The 26,442-nt window shown below is 39.0% G+C and overlaps 1 protein-coding gene across 4 annotated transcripts in view; it reads right to left on the bottom strand.

Moving 5' to 3' along the window:
- Window positions 1-26,442, bottom strand: part of MICAL3 (microtubule associated monooxygenase, calponin and LIM domain containing 3) — a 168,106-nt gene that overhangs the window by 75,678 nt on the left and 65,986 nt on the right. For 2 of the 4 annotated variants that reach the window (XM_075115489.1, XM_075115500.1), the window contains exons 7-19: window positions 26,256-26,356; window positions 25,317-25,574; window positions 24,614-24,729; window positions 23,245-23,371; window positions 22,626-22,719; window positions 21,323-21,470; window positions 19,760-19,956; window positions 18,742-18,854; window positions 18,213-18,275; window positions 17,330-17,503; window positions 16,129-16,221; window positions 1,147-1,254; window positions 309-495 (exon numbers count right to left, since the gene is read on the bottom strand). In XM_075115489.1, the coding sequence (XP_074971590.1) occupies window positions 309-495; window positions 1,147-1,254; window positions 16,129-16,221; window positions 17,330-17,503; window positions 18,213-18,275; window positions 18,742-18,854; window positions 19,760-19,956; window positions 21,323-21,470; window positions 22,626-22,719; window positions 23,245-23,371; window positions 24,614-24,729; window positions 25,317-25,574; window positions 26,256-26,356 (1,779 nt within the window). Of the gene's footprint in view, window positions 1-308; window positions 496-1,146; window positions 1,255-3,925; window positions 4,034-6,469; window positions 6,575-8,442; window positions 8,500-10,638; window positions 10,735-16,128; window positions 16,222-17,329; window positions 17,504-18,212; window positions 18,276-18,741; window positions 18,855-19,759; window positions 19,957-21,322; window positions 21,471-22,625; window positions 22,720-23,244; window positions 23,372-24,613; window positions 24,730-25,316; window positions 25,575-26,255; window positions 26,357-26,442 lie in introns of all 4 variants that reach the window. The other 2 variants (XM_075115521.1, XM_075115510.1) reach the window with 2 other exon arrangements.

The raw sequence follows: 26,442 nt of genomic DNA, 5'->3' as shown, positions 1-26,442 counted from the left end.
AAGGGTCTAGCCTTCAAACTTGGCCTCCAAACCCTTTTAAAGCCCCTAACTACTATTTGTTTCTTTGCATTCTAGCAGCTGTTATTATGTTAAATTAAGTCCTAACAGCTCAGTTATTTTGCCGTCAGCATGACCTGACCGCAGGAGATCCATATAGTTTCAACAGTTTGAGAGATGGTATCTTTGCAACGGAAGTTACTCTCTTCCCTAACTCACCAAATAATTTTTAAGCAAAGAAAGAGCCAAAATCACTAGACAGACTTCCAGGACAGTTAAGAGAATTCTGACAAAAAGGCAATTTCTCTTACCACCGTCAATATCATAGGCGTAAGATGACAAGCGCAGAGTCGTCGCACAGTATTCACACTTGAAGCAACTGCGGTGGAAGAACTTGCCTTCAGCACTCAGCCTTTCCATCACATAGACTCGCTTGCGGCAGAAGTAACAGACATCACTGCCTCCCAGGTTTTGGGGGAACTCCTTTTTGAGTGAGCCCTAGACAGAAATAGGCATGGCTAAATTTGCGTGTGCCCAGCCTCACCAAGACTGCACGGTCAAATTTTCACTTCATTGATGCAGATACAGGAGCATCTGGATTCTGCAGTTCTTGGACACTATTCACAGGTTTAACCAGGACACCAAAAACTAACCTTACTGTCCAGGGAAGAAGGTCCTAGGATGCCATGCCTACATAGGTCAGGAATAAAATAAGCTCTAATTGGAAGAGCAGACATCAGTACTGTTAGTTATGACCTTGAACTAAATGACTGAAGGAGGCATATGACAAAAAGCCAAAACCATTAGAAATCCCTCAAACAGCAACTCTTAGACCTACGTTATCAAAACCAGTATCTCCTCCAGAAAACAATAATGCGAAGTAGCCCCAGTGGATCAAACACATCTTCATAAATGTGACAAGCAGTTTCTCTAATGCTTATGCACAGCTCTTGGACACTGAGATTAAATTAAAATATTTTGCAAGGAAAATGAGGACAAGAGTGAGGGCAGATGGAGAAAGGGAAATGAAGTCTTTCGCAAAGTTATTACAGATTCCATCAGTGGTAGTAACAACTGGACACTCACAATACTTCAGATCTACATAACATCTAATCACAAACACGCATCATCTTCTGTACATCGTCTTACCAGTTCCTTCTTGTCTAGAAGGGTTTTGGGTTGCTCTTTCCTTTGAAGCTGATTGGCTATCTGCTCAGCCAATGAGCTCACTCCGCCTGTGTACATCTTTATATACTTCTATCAGATGGACGGAATAAAACAACAGGGCAGTGAGAAAAGGAAAAAATCAAATTAAAAAAATGACTAAAATGATAATAGGTTAGGTGGTGAAAAGGTGCAAAGAGGTCAAATCATGCCAAGACAGTGGACAATATGAAGTGACAAGTGGTAATAGCAAAGCTAGTGTCATCAGAAAGCACCAGTAGAGTCCAGGATCAACTGCAACAACATAAAAGAAGGCTTGCATTTTGCATTCTCTAAGTGCTCTGAAAATACTATGATAATGATGAAGAAAATAGACGTTATTTTTGCTTGTGGGGTATTTTGCCCCTGGAAACCTGACCATAGGCACTTCACAAAGATGAGGCCAAAGACAGGTTAAGATTTTAGGTTCTAGGTAAAATTGGCACCAGAAACAAAGATCTTCTAGAAGACATGTTACATAATCTAATGCAACAGGCTGATCACAACAGCATATTTACACACTTAGCAACTGGAAAGGATTCATTGACAGAGCATTCATAGAGCAGGGAGAAATCCTTAACTAAGGAACTCACAGTGATTGAAAAATATTAATTCTTCCAATGCTAAAAATACATAGAGGTTTATGTGAAAAAAGATGCAAGAATCTCATCCAATGTGTTAAAGCCATACCTACATACATCTGGAACATACACTTGCTCAACTGTGAACACAGCTTTATGACTAGGCTTTTCTCCATCATGGGTGTTGACCAACTCCACAACTTCGGATATCTAAAAACCCTCCAGTATTCCGAGAAACCTAGGCAGGTTGGCTGTTACCTTAGATGGTACTAAGTAAAGTGTTTGCAAGCCAAGTTCAGTCACTGCACGAACGGAGGAAGTGCTTTTCACAGGAAATACTTAAAACTGTTGGCAATAATTACATAGTTAAGAAAATTATGCGGTTACATCCCTGTTAGCTCAATCACACTGCAAATGCCATGTATTTGACTCAGAGCAGCAAGGAGCACACCAAGCAATTTTCCTTTTCCAGACTAAGAAGCATTATGAATGTTTCTAGCTGGGGTCTCCTCAGCAAATGAAGGATCATCAGAGGGAACTCCAGCTTCTAGCAAGTGTAAAATGCCAAGGATAGAAGTATTCTGAAGGAAAGGACTAAAATTGTATCTCAAACCCCCCTTTACTCATATAGCATAACTTGTTTGAAGCATACTAGTTATTTCCCACAACTAATAAAACAGCATAAATTTAATACGTGTGGTTATTAGCCTTTTAGGAATGTTTAAGACCTTCACGTGTTCAAACATGAGAACAGCAGGAAGCATCACAAAACCTGAAATTCACCAAGAATGGTTGGTATTTTGAGGAAAAAAAATTTTGAAAATGGACTGCTCAGCCATCAGAGATTACCGCTGCTTATCACTGAAGTCCTAGTTACTTAAGCCCTGTGCCACTGCAGTAATGAGGGTTTATTTCTACTCAGAAAGAACTTCTACCTCTCTTCTGATTCTACCCCAAAAAGCACAGCGCTCACAGTATTTATATATGCAAGAAATAACATGATTTGTCTTTCAACATTTTCCAGGTTCGACATTCTTCCTCAGCTAACGCGTGCACACACATATGTGCGGAGTTGCCTTTCAATATCATACATCATATCTTGTCAAATATTACATTTAAAATGGTGCCCACTGGAAAAATTTTCTTCCTTTCATTGAACACTGATCTTTAACTGGCAACCATTATCATTTGGGCAAGAGTTTTCCACTTTCCTCTAAAATACCAGCAACCTTTGAGGCTTTTTAAGTTTTCTTGAAAGATAGTTCAGGCTTTTCCATGGGAATAATTTTCTTTTAGCTGAACCAGGTTTCCACTGAACAAGTGTTGATTTGAAACCTTCATCCAACCTTAATTGCAGATGCTTCAGGATATTGACATTTCTACCAGCATATACTAAGTTCCATGCTTAAAAAGTGAGTATGCTAATCTTAACTCATGATACCATGGACTATTTGGTGTGGGAAATTTAGTTGCTGAATTTTTGATTTGGGGTTCTGTGTTTCTGATTTGTTTTGCTTTTTTCTTATACATCAAATCTGGCCTAATACTGGGTCTTAAATGAAGCATTTTATCTTTCCACCTGTGGGCAAAAGCAAAGATATAAAATGTTCTGCGACGTTTTCAAGAGCAGGCAAAGAACCCACTCCAGCCTAGGTCAAATCAAGTTCCTGGTGTTTATGTATGACAATTGCAACTAGTTCAAATTCTCAGTGATTTTTCAGAAAGCCAAAGTATTTTTTAATTTCATGCTGTCCATTAAGCATATACACACAAACACATTCTGTAGTTTGGCCCAAGATCTCAACAAAAGCAGCAAGCAAAACAAGAAAGCTTTACTGCAAAGCCAGAAGGACTACCAGTGCTCAAAACACCTGAGTTGAGAGTGAGATGTACCACGAGCCTTTCATGTACATCAAATGTTAACTATATTTAGTTTCAAACTGCTTTATCACTGACAGTAACCAAACTATGCCACAGGTTGCCTTTGGCTTCTCATTTGTGCATGAATATGCACAGACATTGCATTCTGCAGGTGAAGCATTGCAAGCCTAGCCATCTCTTGTGGTGTGTCCTTGGCTGGTGGGACCGGGATGCAGCAAGCGAACACAGCTGAGTGCACCTTGCAATGCTCAGGCTAATGCTACCTGTCGAAGAGAGTCAGATGAAGGTGAAGAAGGGCGATTAGAAGAACGGAGGCTAAGGGAGAGCTCCCACTGGTCAACAAAGAATCGGCGAGACGGTTCAGTCTCGGGCTAAAAAATAAAATAAAAATCAAAACAATCATACATGGCTACAAAGGGAAGATTGGAGAAAATAAAAAAAACTCAGGCCCTTCTGACCACCATCAAAAAAAAATTTCTTAAAGACTCTTGTAGGAAAACTTGGAGAAAAATGTCCAGTATATCTTCACTTTCTCCCAAGTGAGGCAGAGTAAGTTATTCTTACCTTGCTCTTTATCAGGTTTTAAGTTATTAGGACCATTTGGAAGCAGTTACCTACTTCCACAGATGTCCAACCTCCTGTAACCCAACCAGCTAAGACATTGGCAAAGATCCCAAGTCAATTTCCTCTGCTCCTCCTGTATCTCCCATTGTTCTGTCGCACTGGCCCAACTAAGATTGAATTTCAGGGCATGTGAGACCTCTTCTATGTTTTAATGGTATAAACCAAAAGCGTGTTCTCCTTGGGGATGGAAGATAAAGAAATTAACCTGTATGCATTGCCAATAATTAGGAGCAAAATTCCTACCTAACATTTACTGTAAGCAGATTGGAAACATCACACTAAAAAGAATGAAATAATATAAAACAATCTGTTGTTCTTGCTTCCTAAATAGCAGACAACTAATCCCAAACTGAGAATTTGTATCCTTCTGAAACTGAGTCCTCACATGAGAGCCCAAAATTTGGTCTGCCAACATACCCCTCTCATTATCTCTGTGGCTCATTATGCCTATCTCCCAAGAAATACTTCACATAAATAGGAAAAAAAACCAGTAGCTGGAAGTATCAAACAAACTGTAGAAACTCTGCATTTCTAGAAATTATAATCTGGAAATAAAAATCACACAAACTTCAAATACTTGTCCCTTTTTTACAAAAAAATTATTTTCCACTAAAAAAAAAGGAAAAATAAATGTCATGTAGGTATATGACTCACAAAAATAGCAATTTCTACCCACTTAGAATAGCCTAGCCTCAAGATTAAATCTACTGGACAAAATGCTCTCACGATTTCCCCAATTTAAAGAAATATAGTTGTTTACTTTATACACAGATTTTCTGTTCTTAAGATGAACATTTAATCAAATTTCTTTTCTGAAAATGTCTTTCTTTGCTAAGCTTTCTTTCTCTTACTACTCTATATTTCTTTTTTTCCCTTAAATTCCACATCGCAATCTATCATTGCCTGCAGTGTTCCAACATCTGTTTCCTCTTTTTCCTCTCTGCCCTACCCACTTTATCCTTTCCTCCCATGTTCTCCATCTCCCCTATATTTTCTCTCCTCAGTTCTGCACTATACAGAAATTGGATAGTTTCAAAAATAATTTCAATCTTTGCATTGTAATGCTGTTAATCTTTTTCACCCTCAAAAGGAGCTTACAAGTGCTAGAGAGCAACTGAGCAAGGAAATGCACATGAGTATGCTGTTGTGGATCATGCCCGAGATCTTCAGCTGTGTCACCCATTAACAAATGGATGTTAATATGCTTAAACTAGTCATCTTACCCAGTCTTCCATGGTTTCTTCTATACCCCCAAATTCTATCTCAAATCCAGCCACAGGTTCACCTTTTTTCCCTCAAGAAGAGCTTTACTGACTTTAATTATCAGCAAAGACAGCATCCCCAAAAGAACAGCAATGGAAAGTGACCTAAATGTTATTAATTTCCTCTTGACATGGCTTGGAAAAGTTATGCCCACCAGCAAAAGTTCTGGGACTGTTTATGCTCCAGATCAAGAAGAGAGCTTGATTTTGGATGGTTAACTCAAAACAATAAGTTATGAAAAAAAAATCACTTATGTAGATGGTGTTTTCCAAAAGCACTCTCCAGTTTGCCAAATGCTGTTGAAGATAGGGGCAAGCAACTAGAAACTAAAGAAGCCACTGTCCAAACTGGCATGCTCCCATATGCCAAAGATGACACACTGGAGAGAAAATTAAGCACAAAACCAAACCAAAACAAAAGTGTACACTGGAATCAAAGAAAATCTGCACAAGCTGCCAACTCTACCGTTGGAAATAAGTACACAGGAAGTATGGATACAAAAGTAGTACTTCAGAGCCAGGAACTATGCTTGGAAAAGGCAAACGCTCTTGCTTCCAGAAGCAAGTAAAATTTGTGAGCAACTGGCTGGTAAATGATTTCCGTGCGATGATTTGATCTGGGGTGCAGCTGGTTTTCAGCATGTAGTCTGAAGCTTGGAGGCTGTTTTTTACCTTACTGTTCATATCATGTTTTGAGAAACAGAAATGTTGTCATTCATCAAACAAGGAGAAAGTTAAGAACTGGCAAGTAGGATAAAAATATTACACAAAATAGACTTGACCGTGTCTTTTTAACCACATGACTGTAGAGCAATAGTCATTGTATTTTGGTGAATTTTTCTATCCCTCTGAACCCAGCTGTCACTGGTACCCAGAATCCCACACTGATACAGGACACCAGATAGGCAGGGCTGTAGTCACCTGATGCCTCACTGCAGGTCTGGACTCCAGGAGGGCAGCCAGCTGACATGCCCTTTGCTCAACATTCTCAGGCAGTTGGTCATCAGAAAATAAACCAGGAGACCTCTGTGAGATGAGGAAGGAGGAAGTAAACAAACCAGCAAAAAAGCCCCGAAAGGAATAGGCACCGAAATCCCGGTAAAAGGTATGAAATTCACATGCAGAACTGTAAGAGAAGGTCCCATGTGAATATTGTTTTTATTTCCAGTAAATGGAAATTATTTATTTCCAATGTCTACTGTTCTAATGAAGTGCTAGGTTTTGACCCTGAAGGCCAAGAAAAAGCAGTTGAATTAGTCGCCATTCACAACTCTCCTACCTAGGACTGCTGCAGCCAAAACTAAAGCGTGTGGCCTCTCTGGCATTACCATCCAAAACAAAACAAAACAAAACAAGTGGCTTTATCATGCACAAAGGAGCTTATTTGCCAACTTATTTCACCATAGTTCTCAATTCTCAAGGATTTCCTTGAAATATCTAAACGTGCACATACTTGTGTTTCTCAGATTTTGTGCATAGAAACACTTCTTTTAGGGTAACATACTTCAGTTCTCATAAAGAATGAGTTCATCTCCACTGGTATATGAAACGTGAATGCTGTACTTAGCAAAGACAGGATGTTTAATGAGACTGGCTGGCTGAAACAAAGCACAGCAAAATCAAACTATCACAGAAGCTGCCAGTTTTACTTCTACAACTTCACTGCCCTATTCGTTCTTACTGCACTGCCATGTCAACACATCCCAGGCACAATATTTTACACCACTACTATTCTGGTCTTTCATATCTGTCTTCTTAGAGGGTTCTGTAGTGTACTTAGTGACATGGAAAAAAGGCCTGGCTTGTGGCCTGCTATACAGGACAGGGGTACCACCTGCAATATCACACAGCCTTTAGCTAATTTGTTTGTAGAGTTCAAAAATAAATGGACCAAGAGCTACAAACACATGCAGAAGAAACTTCAGGCTTGATCTGTCAAGAATGACAGAGTGCTGCTACGTGTTGCTAACTGTCCTCCAAAGCAGAACAGAAATTTGGGTTCACACCCAATTTACGAGAAACACTTTCCCCATTCAGATGCATTAATAATACTCTCTACTTTCAGCTGCTTTCAGTTCCACCCACTTCTTCCTACTATATCATTTTCACTAAAACTAGGGCCTATTATAAAGCTGTGGGCTTCTGTGTCACCGCAGACACATGCTTATTCATTTTCTACTGCCTGTCAGAAAACATTCGGCCCACAAGAGTCTTTTGTTAGAACACATTCTGAAAGTTGCAACAATTTTATAGCTGGCAACCACTTATGACTTAATTCATTCAAACCCTTTACTGGAACGTCAGTTAATTTGTCAATATGAATTCAGATCAACCAATTCTTCTGAGCGCCTATCTTTTCTTTTCCCATGCTTCTTTGTAATACTGAGCCATTCAGGCAGACTGTTGAATATTTCATTGTTAAGAAGGCTTCAAAGTCTCTATACTAAATAATGCCTCATCATTTTTCCTTTTACTTTGGCCTGTAGGAGGCAGGATGGAATGCCAGTTGTTTAACCATCCAGAAAGCAAGCAGTGGAAACAATGCAACTATGTTCGCATGAATTAGCACAAAACATAACTCTTCTTCTTCTGCTACAGCCACAGCATACTTCAATAAAGAGGAGTAAGAGAAAAAGAAGAATGAGAAGAGCTTAAGTGCTAGATCTACGGCAATATAAAAGCATATAGCAAACTATCGATGAAGGCTCGTTATGCATTTAGATGGGTATCACACAGAAATAATCACTCCTAATTGACTCCCAGCAGTTCCAGCGTGTTAACAGCAGCATTAGGATAAGTGTGTCTCACTACCCAGGTCATTGGCTCTCTGTATTACACACATCCACCACAGCCTTGTGTCATCAGCATCCATGCCATTTGTTCATGCTCTTTACCCTTTCCTGTCTGGGACTCTCCTCCCCAGCATAGTCGGCACCAGGTTCCCTGTTTCTCTGCAGGCAAAAATTATGAGCTTAATAACAACCACAGACCAATTTCCTATTCAAAACACATTTCCTCTGATTTTTCTTATGATGCAGGCAGAAAAGAGGCCATAATGATAGCAGAACGGTTTATTAAGAAGAATATTCTAAAACTGGCAATAATAACCTGGATCCTGCAGGGAAAATTTTAAAAAACAGTCCACATATATATATATCCATATTAGGTCAGTAAACCACAATATAGTACCACAATGCAATGAAATTAGTACAATAAAGATGCTAAGACACTCAATGTAACTCATACTGTGAGGTTAGATCAAAGGAAGGAAATAGAAAGTTTAAAAGAAGTGGCCAAATGAATGCATTAGAAGCACAGAAGTACAGGTTTTAAAAGACATCAGTGTACAAGGACATAGATCCATCTGACTCGATATGAGGCCTGGGCAAAGATAATTTCAGGAAAATAAATCATTCCTAAGGAAAAAAGAATGTCTCCAAAAGCAGACCCCTCTCTACTGAGTCAAACAGATCCGTTCTGTAGCACAGGGGGTAAAAATACCTGAGAGTTAAAAGGAGGAAGCCAAAATTTTTTTTTTAATTATTTGTTTGAGCAAGAAGACATGCAGAAAAAGTTTCCTACAGGACACAATGTAGAAAATGCTCAAAGTACACTTGGACCCAACAGTAGTAGGCTCTCATGACTGAACTAGGCAACCAAAAAGACGCAGGACAAACAAACACTTAGGAGAAGCTAGGGAGGGAAAATACAGAGCTAAGGGATCCTTAGTGACTGAAAGCTGATTTCTCTAAACAGAAAATTAATCCCACACCATAGATTAAAAAGTAAGACTCAGCATTTAACTGCCTTTGTTTCTCTATCCGTAAGCTTGGGGAAAACCTTTCTTCTCTCATAAAATATGTCTGTCAAAATTTTCAAAGGCTGTTGACAAGAGGAAGGCAGCTAACTATCACATCATCTGATAGTATTACACTCAATTCACTTTAAATGTGGGTTTTGCTAATGAGAAGGGCTTTCCCCACTCATTTTACCTGGATGTCCATTTGTGTATCCTTTTTTGCACCATGCTGTCCAAAATGTGCCAGAAAACTAACCACTTTTATGTTATGACAGTTTTAAATGAGATAAGTAAGCAGAGCTGACCTGTCCTGCAGATGCAAACACCAGAGGGGCAGCGGAGAATGTGTGCTCCAGAGGCTGACAAAAATTAGACCGGATTGAATGTAACATGTAAAAACACTTCGAGAACTCACAGCAACCAGGCAAGACAATCTTTGTGTCCAAGAAAAATTCTTGACTACTCTGCTAAAAGGTAACATACCCTTACAGAGTTTATAGTCCACCTGTGGGGAAATTTATCTGTACAATTCCTCTTTACAGCTATGGGAGGTCTATGGAACTGCAGCTGCCTTTTTGTCACCTCAAGGTTAGTTCAGGATGGGTCTGGGAGGAGTGAAATTTATTACTACAGTAGGAAAACAAATATTTAAAAAAGCTACAACTCTAAGAAGCATGATGACCACGTATAATAAGACACATATATTAAAGGGTTTCAGGTAATATTTAACTAGAAGGACAACAAAAACATGTGTGTAAACATCTGGATGCACATTTATACCCCCTGTTCAGAACAGTTCTCACTGCTCCAAACTCAAACTCAGACAGACTGAACACAAACTCTTGTGAGACTAAGGCTTGGGTGCGTGGGAAACAGAAAGACCACATTGGATGCATGCAGGCCACTACAACACTCTAAAGAGGCGCTTCATACAGGTAATCCTGAAAGAGTTTCATTAATACAAGGGCAAATTTTCATTCACGCTTGTTTAAATGAAGAGTGGAGATGGAGAAAAGTTGCATTTTTTTTCCCCGCACTACTCCAAACATTTGATTTCTCTTTTGCTACAGCTCAAAACTGGAAAGGCTACTGTAATTACAAATTACCCTACAGTAAAACCTTAGAGTCTCCAGTGCACCAGATCATCATCATAATCATCCTCCTGATGAGCTAACGCCAATCTGTATTTCAAACTGGAAATGCCTCTGTAAACAGGATATCCGGTAACTGATCTAGTCACTTGTACAAGCAGTAATGAAGAGAGAGGGACAGAGCATGCAGAGGGAATCACCTGCTGCCTGGGATACGGTGGAGAGGAAGGTGGAGTGGAAGAAGTGAGCATGATCACTTTTTTGGGGCAGGTCCGAGAACGTTCCTTACTCCTCAGCTTTTTTCAAAACAGAAAAAGATAAAAAAATCATAACAACAGTAGAGAAGAGAGAACATTACCATTGGCTTTGGTGAGACAGGCCAGAACACACGAACTGAGAGACTGCAGATCCTAAGCTCCCACCTCTCATGGATGACCTAATTCCACATTTTATCTGAAGCTGAAAGACCTAAGTTTTTCACCCATAGCCACATGATCGCATGTCCATTTGACAGATGCTTCTAGGGGCAGGGAGCATGTACTTATATCAATCTTCAGTTGAGTTTCTGGCTCAAGGCCTTACAATCAGTGAAAGGTACAAGCTGGATCTCTCCATAGCACAGCTGGACTGCTCTCTTTGCTTCATGAAAAATTACTTATAGCTGTGCCTTGCAATGTTTAAAGATTTCCATCCTGTTGATGTAATTACTCTTGCTTGCACTTCATTAGCAATACAACTCAAGTCACAGTGTTCTGTTCTGAGATTCAGATCCCTCCTCCTTAACTTACAGATACTAAACCACCTCAGACAAGTTAAACTGTATTCCACCATTCTACTAGAACTGATACAGCTAGTTTATAGTTAATATGTAGCCATATCTTATTAGATATGGCTGAATATTACACAATGAGAATACATGCCCTCATTTTAATATGCCAGAAAACATGCCTTTCTAGTTCTGTACCTCCTTACTATGTACAGTCTGTTCTCCACCACTTCCTGATTATTAAATGTACCTTCTGCCTGATTTTCCCTTTCCTTTTGAGTTCTCACCAGACCATATCTGAAAACTGTTGCACTGCGAAAAAAAATGCTGTGCATCCAAAGTCAGATAGCCTCCAGGGAAACAGTGTGCTGTTTAAAGATATTACAGATGTTCCTTACTGCCCTTACAGCTGAGCTGGCATGAACATCTGTTTGAGTGTTCTCTTTTCTTTCAGAAAAAAAAAATCAACTCTTCTAATTCAAACAGATGCTAAAAGCAGCTTAAACTAAAGCACATGACTTTGCACTGAAGTGGATGAGGAACATTTATATGCTGTTTCAAAAGGCTCACCTGTGAAGCCACTAATTTCTAGCTGAAAGGGTGGTAACATTTTCAACCACTACAGCTGTTCATGGACTTTCATCTGACCATGGCCGAGTTTGGATTTCAAATTTCAACATTTTCACAAACTTGTGTATTTTTCCATGTCAGATTTCAGAATATAACATTGTAGAGGCATGAGGTACACGTTCAGTCCTCCAGTAGGATGCATTTCTGAGCATGCAAAGACAAAGATGGCTACAGCAAAGAGGAAAGATGTACCAACAGATTTAAATAACTAATCAATAGGAAAAACCATATTTGCAGAAATGATTGGTGTTGTAAGTTCTCTTCTGGTAAGATTTTAGCTCCTGCTGACTGTGGTCTCAGTTAGTCATTGCGTATCTTCAAAAACCACAGTTCCAACAGAATTACTAAGAAGAGTTTATACTGCAGCACCTTTATCACACTTCAGGGGACCACCTCAAAAGAACAAGCATCAGACCTTCAGAAGCAGAAAAGATTTGCACCAAAAGACATGTGATCTCCATCTTACAAGCACCTTCGCACATGTCAGTGATTTAAGCTTATATATTACACACATACCTTGTTGCTGTTAGACCTATGAAACTACAGCAGAAAACTGCTGAAGGCCGTAAGCTGAGAGTCTGGAAAGGCAGGACAAAATTCAATTGAAAAGGCTCATCTCCTATACCACACCCAAACAGTCAGATCCTCTTCTGGATAGACCATATGGCTTTTCAGTGGTGTCATGATCCCTGATGAGATGCTCTTACCCAAAGCAGCCAAAATGGCTTGGAAAGCAACAGAATACACCATGGAAGATGTTTTTATATGAGTTGGCGTACATTGGAGGAGATTAACGACCACCCCATGAAACACAGTCCAGTTTCTTCAGATGTTATCATCATCACATAAAAAATTATACACATTTCCTCTGTGCATGTACACTTAACAATATCTTCATGCATTACCAGCTGCTGCTGAGGTGCTCATAAGAGCATTAATCCAATTTTGACAACACAGATTGACATTCTCAAAGTGTTGCTCAATAAAGTGAACTTTATAATCCAACTCATGAGGAAAATGCAGGCCACACAAAATGCTGTGAGCAGCAGATAGGTGAGGTTTTTAACCTGCTTGGTCTTTTGAAGGTCTTCCATTTCCAAGAGAGACAGCATTAAAGGCCTTATGATGAAAGTAAAAACAGCTTCAGAACACATTTGTCCAGGATTTCACTCTTTCTAGGAATCCTGTCTTAGGAAGCCAGCCATACCCCACCTGCGCAACAAACACAGTCTGCCTTACAAATTCATTAGAACTGCTGGCCTTGTAACTCTTAATTCCAGGACAAAGCAAGATTCTAGACTTAAAATGATAAGCAAGTACAGCTAAGGAAGTCTGTCTGACAGACACTGGCAGGCAATAACCCAACGCAGATGTAAATCTTCCACCACATCCTTTGCAACTGTGTAGTTTCTTACACTTTTGCAGTATACTTTCCTCTTCCATGCAGTTTCCAAGGTGCAGGACCAAACCTATCAAACATGAGATGCAAACTTTCCTTCCCCAAAGACCCCTGAGGACCTCAACTTCATGGTGGCTACTGGCAAGAACATTGGAGAGCTTGAGGTTTTCCTGAGTAACACATCACCACTTCTCTCCTTAGGAACTGCTTTGCTCCTCTTCAGTAGAAGGTATTTGCTATGTGATATATCCAGTCACTGCAGAAGTTTCTGGTCATAAACTATGACACCTGTCCCAAACAAGACAACCCTTTCTCATAGCTTCATGAACAGCTCTTTCCAGTAAACATATATCCTCCCTAAAGAGCTTGTCAGGAGCAATTCTAATCCTTTGCAGTATCTCCAGTAACATGTATTGGTACCCTGCACCAACTCCACTGCTGGTCATGTGTGGCCCAGGAAATAGCCTTGTGGCTAGAGTGCCTAGTGTCACAGTAGAAAGCTGCTTCAGTACCACAGAACACACAGTCTCACAGTTATCAGATTCTGCATACCTAAGCATCCAGAATTAGGAATCTCAGCAGCCAGCTGAAGCAGTGCTTCAGCAACAACTTCCTGAAGGATGGATTTCTGTCCAAGCTTGGCAAAGCTGGTTGCTTGGCTCAGTGGATGGCTTTCTGCCTCAGCTGATATCTGATCAGTCAAGAATAAATGATTCTATATACTCCCACAGCTTTTGAATGAAGACAACTCATGTTCTTCATTTCCCCAGGCACATAATAAGGAAACTTTGGAATAGGGACTGCATCAATTGTTTCTGTGATCCTACTGTATCCTGCAGATTTTGCATCCTTGAGATCCAGTTTTATTCTTATCCGTTTCAACTGACAGATGAAAAGCACTGCAAAATCCAGCATGAAACCTGAGCCCAAGAACCAACCGTCTTCTGTTGACACAGTAAAGCCTATCATGGAAAGATCACTTCCAGCTGTAATCTTGAAAGAGAAACTATCCACACAAGGCAACCAATGTCAGTGTTGAATAAAAAAATGTAAGTCCTCTGAAAGGGCAATTGTTACAGACAGATTTTTTAAATATCTGCCCTACACGCTACCTATATGGAGATGCTGTCAATGTTGAGGGAGACCAGAAAGAATTACACACACACATCCCCGGCCCCCCCCCCCCTTTTTTTTTTTTTTTTTTTTTTTTTTTTTTAAATCATGGAGTGCAAGCAAAAACAAGAACAAAAACAACAACAAACTGCTCTCTGGTGAGGAAAAAACCCATCATAAAATCAGGAAAAAAATGTTTGTCCTTTTTTTTTTTTTTTGATAAATTACAAAAGGATGACAACAGGAACTTTTGTGTTTCACTGTAAAGGCTTAATTATAAAGCCTTCATAAAGTTTCAATAGCAGGTTTAAATACAAATCTCGAGGCTACAGGGATGTGATCTTCTCCAAGAGATATAACACAAATCTTCATCCTTCTGAACTGAGATAAACTGGACTGCATTGGTCTCCCATTTTTTGTGGGGTAACATAAGCAGTGCTCATCAACTGACTTAATATTGTACAGCTACATTATGCTCTTCTGCGCCAGTTCTTTGGGTTCTCCCCCTTTAACTGTGAAGTATTCTTTAAGAAATGAAATTTGCCTTAATTGTGTATGATTGTACCCACCAGAAAGTGCTCATTAGCCTACAAAGAAGTTTTGATGAGACAGAATGTAGACAAAAAAACAGAGTCAGGAAACCTAAACATACTGTTGACATATTTTTAAGATTCTCTCGACAGTCCTACTGACAAGAATTCCCCTCATTTAGGTCTTCTTTCCTGGAGAAAAATCTTCTAGATCATGTCACTGGTCATGACATGCAGCACTAAGTGTGTTGAATGCCTTGAACATGAAGTTCACCATGAATCTGTAAACGTGCAGAAAAGTGAATTTCCAAACTCATGTCATCTTCTTCCTCTTGACTCCAAAGTACGCTCTGATTAAACTTCAGCCAGAAAGAAGCAGATGTTTCTCCAAATTATGGCCGCCAGAAAAATGTCTCAGCACTTTCAGAAACATGAGGAGGCCATTTGCACAGGGAAACAGTGGAAGTAGAGGAAGCCAATGAGATAAGTATCCCTATCTGCCTGAAAAGATTGTCTGTCACAAGCCTTGCTTTTGAAAGTGCACTGCTGAAAGAAAAACACCAGCAATGACACTGGGCCAAAACACGAGAGAAAATTAAATTTGATACCTGATGATTTTTCTGCTGTTGATCCCTATACTGGCCATCTATGAGCAGTAAAACCTAAAATTTACATAATCCACGGTAATACAGGAATATGCAATGCAATGAATGTGAAAAGTTGGCAAGGACAGTTACGTTTGTCACAGAAAAGGAAACTGCAGTGAAGTCTCCTGTAACTGCAGAACACATAAGATTTTACATGTGAATAGCAAAACTGATAACCAACTTTACTATTTATACCACAGAAGAGCTTTAATATCCTAGATGGCGTGACACCTTTAACCTCATTGGTTGTGATAACTGCGCACATATTTTCAAATTTTTTCTAACAGAAAAATCCAGAAATACGCTAGATGATAAGATGTCTACACTAGGTTGCATCTGTAAGGAAGGTTCTGCTAAAACATCCATTGAAATCCTGGGAAGATGGAACTAGCATGAGAGGCCAGGTAAAATCTGACTAAGTCCTTTTGAAACATTAAACCATACATCATTACCACAGGCAGATGTTGACTGTATTCATTAAAAGTCAAATTATTTAAAATAATGGACTCTCACAAACTGCTAGAAAAGGACTGGTTTAAAAACAGGACAGTGATAGCTGCTGTCAGGTGCAGGCAATTCGTTGTATTCATAATCAGTTTCTTTACCTGTTTCCACTGGGGTATGGGAGCAAGACGGCCCTGCTCTCGTCTGCTGGATGGTTGGTTGTGAACACGTTCTTGATAAGGCAGGACAGGTTGCTGCATGCAGGTTGTAGGGAAAATAGGTTGGGACCAAGGAGGAAAGATAAAATAGTAAAGGAAACTCAAAGAAACCCAAAGAAATGGGATACAGAATAAGACAGACAAACATTTAAGAAAAAAAAATAGGGTAGGGGAGAATTCATTTAGCAAGTAAAATATAAAAAGGGAAAAAACATCAAAAAATGGGAAACTACATATGTTTTTGGACCTTCTCTTTATTTTCAATATTCCTTCAAATCAGCCTCGTTATTCCAGCCAATATGTAGTGGCTGAGGAAACATTTGATTGGTATAGAGTGGGATAAATATCACTAATTTGCGCTTATGTTATACTACTAACACTGGTGTGAGCTGTGGCATAGACACACTTGACCTAGCTTTTAAAGTAGCTAGGTCAGGTCCCACTCACAATCTGGCCATGGCAGAAGAACTTGGCACAAGCTATGAAGACAGACTACGCAGCAGAGCAAGAACTCAGGCACTTAAAGCATACTGAGCCTTATACTGCTGACACTGCACTGCTAGCAGTAGCTTGAAGTGACTCAGTCTAACTTCAAAGACAACTACCCTGCAGCTGCAGTAGTTCAGATACCATCCTGAATAACCAGCAGTCATCAGGAAGCCTCAATTGGAATTACACAAATATTCCAACTGCAAAGAAAATCCCAGGCACTTATCTGCTGCACTTAAACACACATACAAAACTTAACCACAGTTCGTGAGAACAAACAGATATAACCTTGTATGAAAAAGTTCAAATCAGAAATTAAATGACAGTTCTTAAACATCAGAAATGGGATGTTTCTGGAAAGCTTTTCAACAGCAACAGTAGTTGTAAAAGAACCCTAATTGCTGGCAATATGTTTTTGAAAGAGATTAAGTAACATAATATGGGCAATAACAGGGTAATAGCCTTTTATTAGGAAGTTCTCTATCCCATACGCCTGAATTTACAATTTTTCTCTTTTGAGTAACCTTCACTCTTCCCTAGGAGAGCCTTTGAAGCAGAAGAGCACCAGTAGCATCCCATCTCCAGGAATGCATGTTATTATTCATTATTTTCCTCCACAATTCCAAAAAAAAGGTGTTTATTATCCATCTCCTACCTGTCTTCGTAAGCTTGAGGACTGCACTGGTGCATTCTCCTCAAACTTGGCCAGTAGCTGGGTTGCCATAGACTTTACTTTGTTCTGGTTCCCAATGGCAGCATCAATTCTCCTCTCTGTCAGGGCGCTCACCAGTGTGGGCCTTTCTTCTCTGTAGCTTCGCGGGATGTCCTCCTAACAATCAGCGATATTAAAATTTAACAAGATGCAACAAAATCACCTTTTCCACTCTACCCCTTTGCTGTGATAGGTTTCTAACACTGTAGAATACAAATCTATTAGTCTGCCCTTGAAAGCTCACATTTTAATTTCCTTTGGCATGTCATCAACAGTTCTTTGATACATTTACCTACCAAAGAGAGCACAGTTGAAACACTCCCACAAATCCACTGACACAAAGCAAAGGCCTATCTTCAAACCTTCACTGACAACTGAAAGCATTCAATTTTGACTTACCTGTACCTATTTGGCACATTTCAGGTGAAGGACTGCCTCATGGGGCATACTAGAAATGTACGCTTTTTGCACTAACCAAGGCTAAAGTTTAAACATGAATGAAAATTCTGACTATACGGCATGACTTTAATAAATGAAAGTCTTATTCTTGGTGTCCTCATCAAATCAAATTCAATTGCAATAAAAATAGCATATGAGGGAACTGTAACATTTCATTTCTTTCATAAGCATCAGTAAAATATTTGCACTAAAGCTATGACAAAGTGTAACCTCTGAAGAATAATTAATTTTTATCTTAAAAAAAAAAAAAAAAGAAAAAAATCTTATGAAAACCCTATCTGGACATAGAATATGAAAGGACTGAAATGGGAACAAGGAACATACCACAGGTTTTCCTCCCTGACACCTTCCTCACTGAAATACTTACATCCTCAGATTGGCTGGTTTTTCTCCTCTTCCCTGCACCATCCAGTTCCTTTTCCTTTTTGTCCTGAAAATGGGAGGAGGAGGAAAAAATAAAGATGGAAGATTTTCATACCTTTCTGGCCTGAGATAAATGCCATCAGTGCACTTAAGTTTTGCAACACAACTGATTAATTCTCTGGGCTCATTCTCCATTTGTTTAAGGGGATTCTTACCTTCAGATTGGACATTCTTCGATACTTTCACCTAATCGGGAACTGAGCAACCCGTTATGTTCCAATACAAAGTATATCCCCAAATACTACCACAAGACTAGGATATTATGAAGGAAATGTACCACTAGTTGAGAATACATATTACGGATTTAATTCTACCGTTATAAATATCATGTATTGTCCCATGCCAAGATCTGATGAACACATGGTCTTTTGTAAACATGTAGCAGATACACACTTACACATACATTTTTAGTACCACCTACTTGGACAGCAGCCTAACAGACACAAGTGTTATCAAGACTGTGGTATAATTACCTTTGGAGTGCGTTTCCGAGAGATGCTTTGTCCCAGTTTACTGAGAAAAGAGATGGGTGATTTGGTACTGGCAATTAGGGCAGCTTTTTCTTCTGCGTTCAGGTCCAGGCTATCTGTTAGCAAAAACAGGTAGGACAAGGGAATGCCAAAAAGTTATTTCTGTGGTGTTATTATTAATTACACAACTGAAGGACTCACTGTTTTGTTTTTTGTGTGGTTTTTTTTTTAAACATAACACAAATTTTCTGTACAAAATGATTGTAATGTCCAGAGCGAATACTTTTCTCAGCTACTCTGCTTTTTCGTTTTGTCAAAATCAATTCTCCTTTCAGAGTTTATAACCACCCAGAACAAACACTGTGTTTGTTTACGCTATCTACTTTCATGTTTGAAGAGCATCACGACGAACAGTATTCTTAAGAAGAGTTCAGAGTTTTGGAAATAATACCTGATACACACTATATTTCTGAAAGGCATTTAAAACACAACCTTTTTTCCCACCAAAGTGATAGACTTGAATTAAGGTCATCAGTAACAAAGAAACAGCTATAACAACATTATTAATATTTAAAGGTAGGCGATACTGATTTGTATTGGGCAATGACATCGTTCAGTTCTAATCAAAGATCTTTCATTCCTCATTGTTCTTCAGTTACTCACCATTCACAGATGGTAAATAGATAAAAAGTTGGCCAGTGTTTTGAAATTACCTACTAAACAACTACACTAGCAAGGCATCTCACATTAGCCAAGACAGATGAACCCCTAATAATAGCAAGAAAGCAGAAAAGTTATCTAGTATTGCTGAAGTGAGTTTAGAACTTTTGAGGACATTATTTTGAGAACATTATTTTGTATTAACTCATCTTTTTGCTCCTGATACTCATCAGCACCAATAAGAAGCCAATTTTTGTGATGTAAAGTTAGTGACTAGTATGAGCTTATGCAGAAGCAGCATACATACACATTCATCCTGAAGCTGTCTTTAAATCTGAGAGACCTGCCCCAAGCTCCTTACCGCTAGAGGCGATGGTGTCTTTGAACATCTCATAGAACTGTGTGAGGTACATCACCATCGACAGTTTATCTGGCTCTCCAACAGATGCCATTTCCTTTCCAGTCATAATGGGAGATATTCCAAACTCTTTTTCAGCTATGTCAAAAGCCAGCTGGTTATTCTTCTCCACATCATGCTCATCCAAAGAATCAAAGTCTCTGCAAAGGGCAGAAAGACAGCATGAACTGAATCAAGTAGAAACCAATCTTCTGAAAGAAGTTACAGGTCCAACTCTTCTTTTTTTCTTCTCCAAAATCTGTCAAATTTATTTGCCAGCAACCTTTTCTTATTGCAGTCTTGTTGCCGCCTAATTATGGTGAACTTTGGCTCAAAAGTTCGGGTTTGGTTGGGGTTTTTTGTTTGCCTTTTTTTTTTTTTTTTTTTGGGTGGTTTGGATGGTTTTGGTGGTTTAGGGGTTTTTCCCCATGTTTTTTCTCACTCCTCCTCCAAACCTAGATTTTTCTTCCTAAAAACTTTATTATCCTCTGAAATATATCTTCATTTCCTCCTTTGCTAGAAGACTGTACTCTTTTCCCCTACATAAAATATTTTGTGTGCTTGGAACTAAAATAAGTCTTCACTCTCGTCCCCTTTTTTTTCTTGACTGATCAATGTTTTAGTTCCGCTGTCTTCTTCCAGAACATGTAGAACTATATCAAAACTATATAAAAAGCTATAGCTTGTAGAGAGTTACCTAAACCATTTTAAAAGCTATTTGAACTCTCCACAACATATATAGCTATTAAACAGAGTAGCTCCGGTTAACTTGAGTACACCAATAAAGAAGTATTTCAGTGCACATGGAAGGGAATAACCAGGTAATTTTTCAGCATGCTTTACATTGGATTACATCTTTAAATACAGCTCTAGCATTTTTTTTTTAATGTCCCTTTGGGAAGTTGAAGCCATTTCAGATTTCAATTAAAGTGCCAGAGTATTTGCTCCTGTTACTTCTTCCAGCCAGTGTTTTCCCATTCTAGAAACGGGGCACTGTTTTATCCAATATATCATGTAAGGTGACACCTCTCTCGTTCATCCAATCAGCATGCTAGTGCACAAACAGTGGTAACATCTCTATTTAGACTATGGGTCACTACTTCTAAAAAGAGCTGCCTAACAGTCTTTTAAAAGAGTTGCTGTTAAACAGGAGATTTATAATGGGCTGTGTAGAGACTTGCTCATAAGAAATTTAACTGAAGCTATGCACTATTCCTGACTAACTTCACAGAGAAAAGAACTGTCAATAAATAATGCTTTCCAGTCAGTCCCAATCTGAAGCTTAATTCTATCAAATCATCCAGAAAGAAAAAGGACAACACATTTATCTTCATATTCATCAAGTTATTATGACCTTCCACTCTGCTGGTGAACCACCATACATTAGCTTCTTTCAAGTTTAATTGAATTCTTTTCAATCCATTTCTCCATAAGTCACAGATGCATTGCCTCAGTCTCCATACTATTATTTGCAAATATCACCAGTGTTCTGCTCTTCCCAGTTGTTCAAAACAGCCAGTTACTCACATTAAGTCTGGACGGTATCTGTGGATAATGGCACACAAGGCTAGGCCGCTCTTCCATGACATTGTGAGATCTGTCACATTTACACCAGCATATCCATCGGTCTGCCTCTGGCACCAACTGAGCAATTTACTAGAGCGAGCTACAGACTCTGGAAGAAATCACAATTTTAAGTAGATATGTACAACATCTCTTTCATTAATTCTAAAACCAAAATAATAACCATGAATCAACAAATAAAACCTTCATGTAAACAAGAGTTCCCTCTACAATGAGCAGTACAGGACAAAATTCTTATTTTTTTAAAAAAAGATTATCTTATCTATTTTAGATCCAAGAAAGGATTTTTAATTTGCTAAAAAGAAATTATCTAAGTTAGTACTTGCTAGGCTTTTCACCCTAGCCCTTGTAAAAGAGCCCCAGGAATTATAAAACAGCCGCAAAGGCTTGTTTTAAACATGATCAAAAGGATACACAGTAGCACAAATGTGCTCTAAGGCGCCCAGATACACTATTTCTAATGGAAGAACTACAAATGTACTTCTGCAACTTTTTCTTTTCTCTTGAAAGCTTTCTTTAAAAGCACTGACCTGTTTTGACCTTGCCTTACTGCAAGATCTGACAAGATTACACCCTAAAGGGACTGTGGTTGCAGGCCAAAGAACAAATCAAAAGACTACATAGCTATTCAGCAGTGAAGGGGAGGCTTAGCAGTAAAGTGTCATTCTGAAAGTCCCCAAACACTATCTGGACATACAAAGGCAAGGTGTACGAAAGGAAAAGTTCAACATACCCCTCAGGGTACAGGACAAGTAGACTGAAAAGCTTATCACACGGCATCTAGCTTTCAGAATAATGCAAGCAAAGTGAGGTTTCATTTAGTTAAGATAAGAGATTAGATAAGTAAAGGAAAGCATGGACATGAAAGACTGCACAAGAAATACCTTCTGTTACGTTCGTAGGAAGGCTAAGTTTACTGTTAGAGCGAATTCAGGCCAGGCTTCTGCACTCTAAGTAAGGACATTGTTATAGGATAAAGGAGGTGAAAAAAATGCTTGCATAAGCAAATATGCTTAGAAATACAACAGCACTATAAAGCAAGGGAAATTAGGCAAACAAAAAAATATTTACATGTCAACTGAAACTTGAAAAATTGGAAAATCAGACCATTGATGAAACAATTGCTGGATACTTTTTCTAAAGCAAAAGAGACCAGTTAAGTAATACTTAAGAGCTTTGCTGCTCTATGTCCTGCACTGATCCAGCTCCAGAATACTGAAAGGAACGGAGCAGTAGCCAGGCCTACCATTCCGAGTCAGCTTTGGTGTCCTGGAGTTCACAAAGTTCTCTATTTCCAGGTGAATGTCTTTCAAGTCTCCTGTATTATACAAGTGGCGTACCTAAAATGACACAAAAAAATTAAAAATTACCAATATGCCATGCAGCCAAGATCCACATAGAATGAGCAGGACAAGAAGGAGCCATCCCAAGGCACAAAAAGGAAGACAAGTACACTTATGTAGCAGAAATCTCTAGTCCCAAGAACCCCAGAACAACAAAGAACAGCTAGTCAGTGCTGAACAGTCTAGCTGACTGCTGCTGCTCGATGGATACCAAATTGCAATGACAGACTGCTATACTAGATTATTACAAAGAAAATGCGCACACACGCATGCACGCACACACACACATGTATAAATTTCATGTATCATTATGGCAAGCTTAAAATTGTCAAAATCAAAAATTCCTAACAGGAATTTGTTGAAGTACAAAGGTCTACTCTTGACTGATACATCTGCTTTTCACTGCTTCCATGCTATACTGCTACATGAGGTCACCAACTGTTCCCAAAACATTAGCGTTGCTTCACCTAAGGAAAGACAATGCAGATCATAAGCATTCAGAAGCACCATTTGTCCAATTACCTGCTGTGGCCGCAAGAAGTTGACGTTGACATTGGGATACCGGGTGGCGGGATCAATGCTGTAATGGCTGAAGTTTTTACTCACATTCTCAGGGGTGGTCTGAGGAAGTAGCCTATAAATGCTTTCCCTTGGGAAAATAAAATTAAGAAAAAGTTTTGGGTTTGGTTTGTTTTGTTTGTTTGTTTTATGTTTTGTGGGTTGTTCCTTTTTTTTGAAGAGATGCTTCACTCCTAATACTGCTACATCAATCCTGGAGAGAGAAACATTCAGATCAGAAATCTAACCGCTTCAGATATTGCATAGCTAAATTTCAGTATAAGTGTATTAAAATCTGCAATTTAATACAATTACAGAAATCAAAAGGAGGGAATAAAACAATACATTAAGGGTGACTGAAAGGGTTCCCTGGTAGAAGAAAGACATTGAGACACTGGAGCGACTCAGGAAGAAGGCCACCTAGGGAACAGGAGCACTTACCCTGTGAGGAGTGGCCAAGGAAAGTGGGTTTTATCAGCATGCAGAAGAGAAAGCTCAGGGAAGATCTTACTGCCGTCTGCAAATGTCTAATGGAAAGGTGATGGAAGTCTGCCTCCAATTGCAACATTATTACCTTCACTATCTTTTAAATTCAAACAAACGGAACTTCAAATATCCATTGTGCCATTTATACAATTTTTAAAACAATACTAGGGCTCCTGATGGTGAGAAGCTTAAGTTTAAAATAGGTTCCGTTTAACCTTGCTTCTTCTTACTCCATCTTTTCATTACCCAAGTTCTGATATCCAAGATATCACCTTGGGTCACCAAAAGATAAGAACTCATTCACATCAAGAACTCAATACTCCAAAGAAACACAAGATGCGGTTTGACTTATATGAAACCAAGTGATCAATTTAGGAGAACATGAAATAAAAGCAGATCTTAGCTTCCTTCAAAGAAAATCATACATATATTTACAGGATAATAGGGGATGGCAAGAATTTTTGTCTCTGGTACTTTAAAGGAGCCTACATCTTCACCTGCTTTGCTATTGCAAGGCTGGTGACAGTAAGCCAGGCTCACTTTCCCCATGTAATATCACTAAGCACCAAAAAAGGACTCTTCGTCTAATCTGCTTTAAAAGCAGTTTTAAAAACTAGGACCAAGAACAGCTGCAACATTCCTTATTCCTCTGCAAACAGACTTCAGTTTATCAGATCCTTAGGAAATTTTTTTTTCGATTGAACTATACCCACAAGCATCCTCTAAAAAGAGTGAGAATCTGTATCTCTCATTCTGTCTATATATTGGTACTAGAAGAGCCTGGAATGAATGATGAGACAATGGAGGATTAGATTAGAACTGAAAGTGTATTCATTTTCTCTATTACCTCTCTGCAAGAACTTCCAAAGGACTAGCTCCGAGTGACCAACTTCGTACCATCCAAGCAGAGTCCATTGCAGCCAAAAATCCCCTGGCTATTCCAGTTCCCATTGGCCAAAATGGCTAATATTACAGTTTATAAAAAAAGTAGAGAAAGGAAAACCAACAGTTAGAGAAAATTTTAAACAAATATCAGGAATAATATATTCAGATGGTAATCTGCTGGGAAATTATAGCTCAGTAATTAGCTTAAAGCTCCAACCCTGCTGGGCTAGAGGAAGCCAGATGTATGGTGAATTGCCCATGAGCTCCCCCAAAGCCAACGTTCCTCTATTTTCAACAACAATTCATAGCCTGGAGTGTCTTAACAGCTACTCTTCAAGACTGTATGTTTTAACCAACTAATTGTTAACAGGCCTATAGTAGGTTCTGTAGAGTCTAATTGTCCCAATAAGAAGCAGATGGAACAAACATAACTTTAGAAAAAAATCTCTGCACACATTTTCTTAAGCAGGATCATTGCCATCCTAAATATTCTGTTTTCCCAACACTCCTACCCTTCCTTCAATCCTCCCACTTTATTATATAACAAACAGCAGCTTTCCTTACAGTAACTATCCTATAGGCAGTACATATTTAGGTGATGGGTGCAATGGCTTGTGCTTATGCTTCAATTCACTGTTTACACATGATAAGTTTAAAACACAAACCTCTAAGAGACTGTCCCCAACCAGTGCCACAAGTAACTGGTGGCCATTCTGCTCTCGCACTAGGGCTGCGTTCTCCGATGCATACATGCACGTGAAGTCAAACATGGCCACATCTGGCTGACCATAGTGATTGATGGCAAAGTCCAGCGATGGCAGCTGCTGATTAGTGGAAAAGTCAGCTGCTTCTCTGGCATAGTTAAGCAGGGCCTCTTGGTCCACATTCTCCCGTGACAGTAATAACTCTGTGTCAGCATAATCCTGCCAAAAAGCGAAAATTAAAAGTGAAACAGCCAAATCCACAAGTTTATCTTAAGACTGGTACACATAATAGTACTAAAACTCTTACAAATCCACTGATACAGGTTTGCCCTATAATTTCTTTCATTCCTATATGTGTTTATGCTTCCAAGAGAAAATCTGCAAATTTTTTACTGCAAACAGTAATCAGTCCTACTAGCATTTCTGACTATGAAAGGGCTAAGGAACATCTGAGCATTTCTCTTAACATAGTTCAGACAAGAGGCATGAGACCCCAATCTTTATTTATTCATTTGTGGCCAAACTACTTTTAAATCAGCTTCTGTCAGAATTAGATACATTTCCAATACTTTCTTTACTGCCTGTGGTTTCATTCCCATAAAATGAGGGACGCTCAACTAAGCTATCAAAGGTTCTTTAAGCGTATTTCATCTTAACATGAAAGAAGCCCCCAAATCTAAAAAAAGAATACAAATTTGGAGAGGATAGATCTTATCACAGTCTTCTGATGGCCCAAAACACTTCAGAAGGGCATTAACCACATGCATTTGTGGTCTAAATATACGTGTACAAAAACATTACGTGGTAAAAGAAGAGACTGCTTCCCTTCTTTCAGCATACTGATAACAAATTGTACCAAAATCTTAGTTTACAGAGAGTATAGGAAAAGTAAATACCCACATGCCGTATCACTCCTTTTTCAAGTAAGCTCTGTTTTTTGGCAGTCATGACAAAGTAGTGCGTATCATCTTTGTAGTAGACAATGTTCTCCAAGTCAATACCTTGTGACAGAACAAAAGACATGGTAGTGAAGGAACAAGTTACATGTTACATGTAACGCAAGAGCTCTATCAGAAGAAAGTAAATT

Source organism: Phalacrocorax aristotelis, chromosome 1 (genome assembly GCF_949628215.1).
Source record: "Phalacrocorax aristotelis chromosome 1, bGulAri2.1, whole genome shotgun sequence".
Classification (NCBI taxonomy): Eukaryota; Metazoa; Chordata; class Aves; order Suliformes; family Phalacrocoracidae; genus Phalacrocorax; species Phalacrocorax aristotelis.
This window is presented reverse-complemented; position numbering and strand designations above follow the sequence as displayed.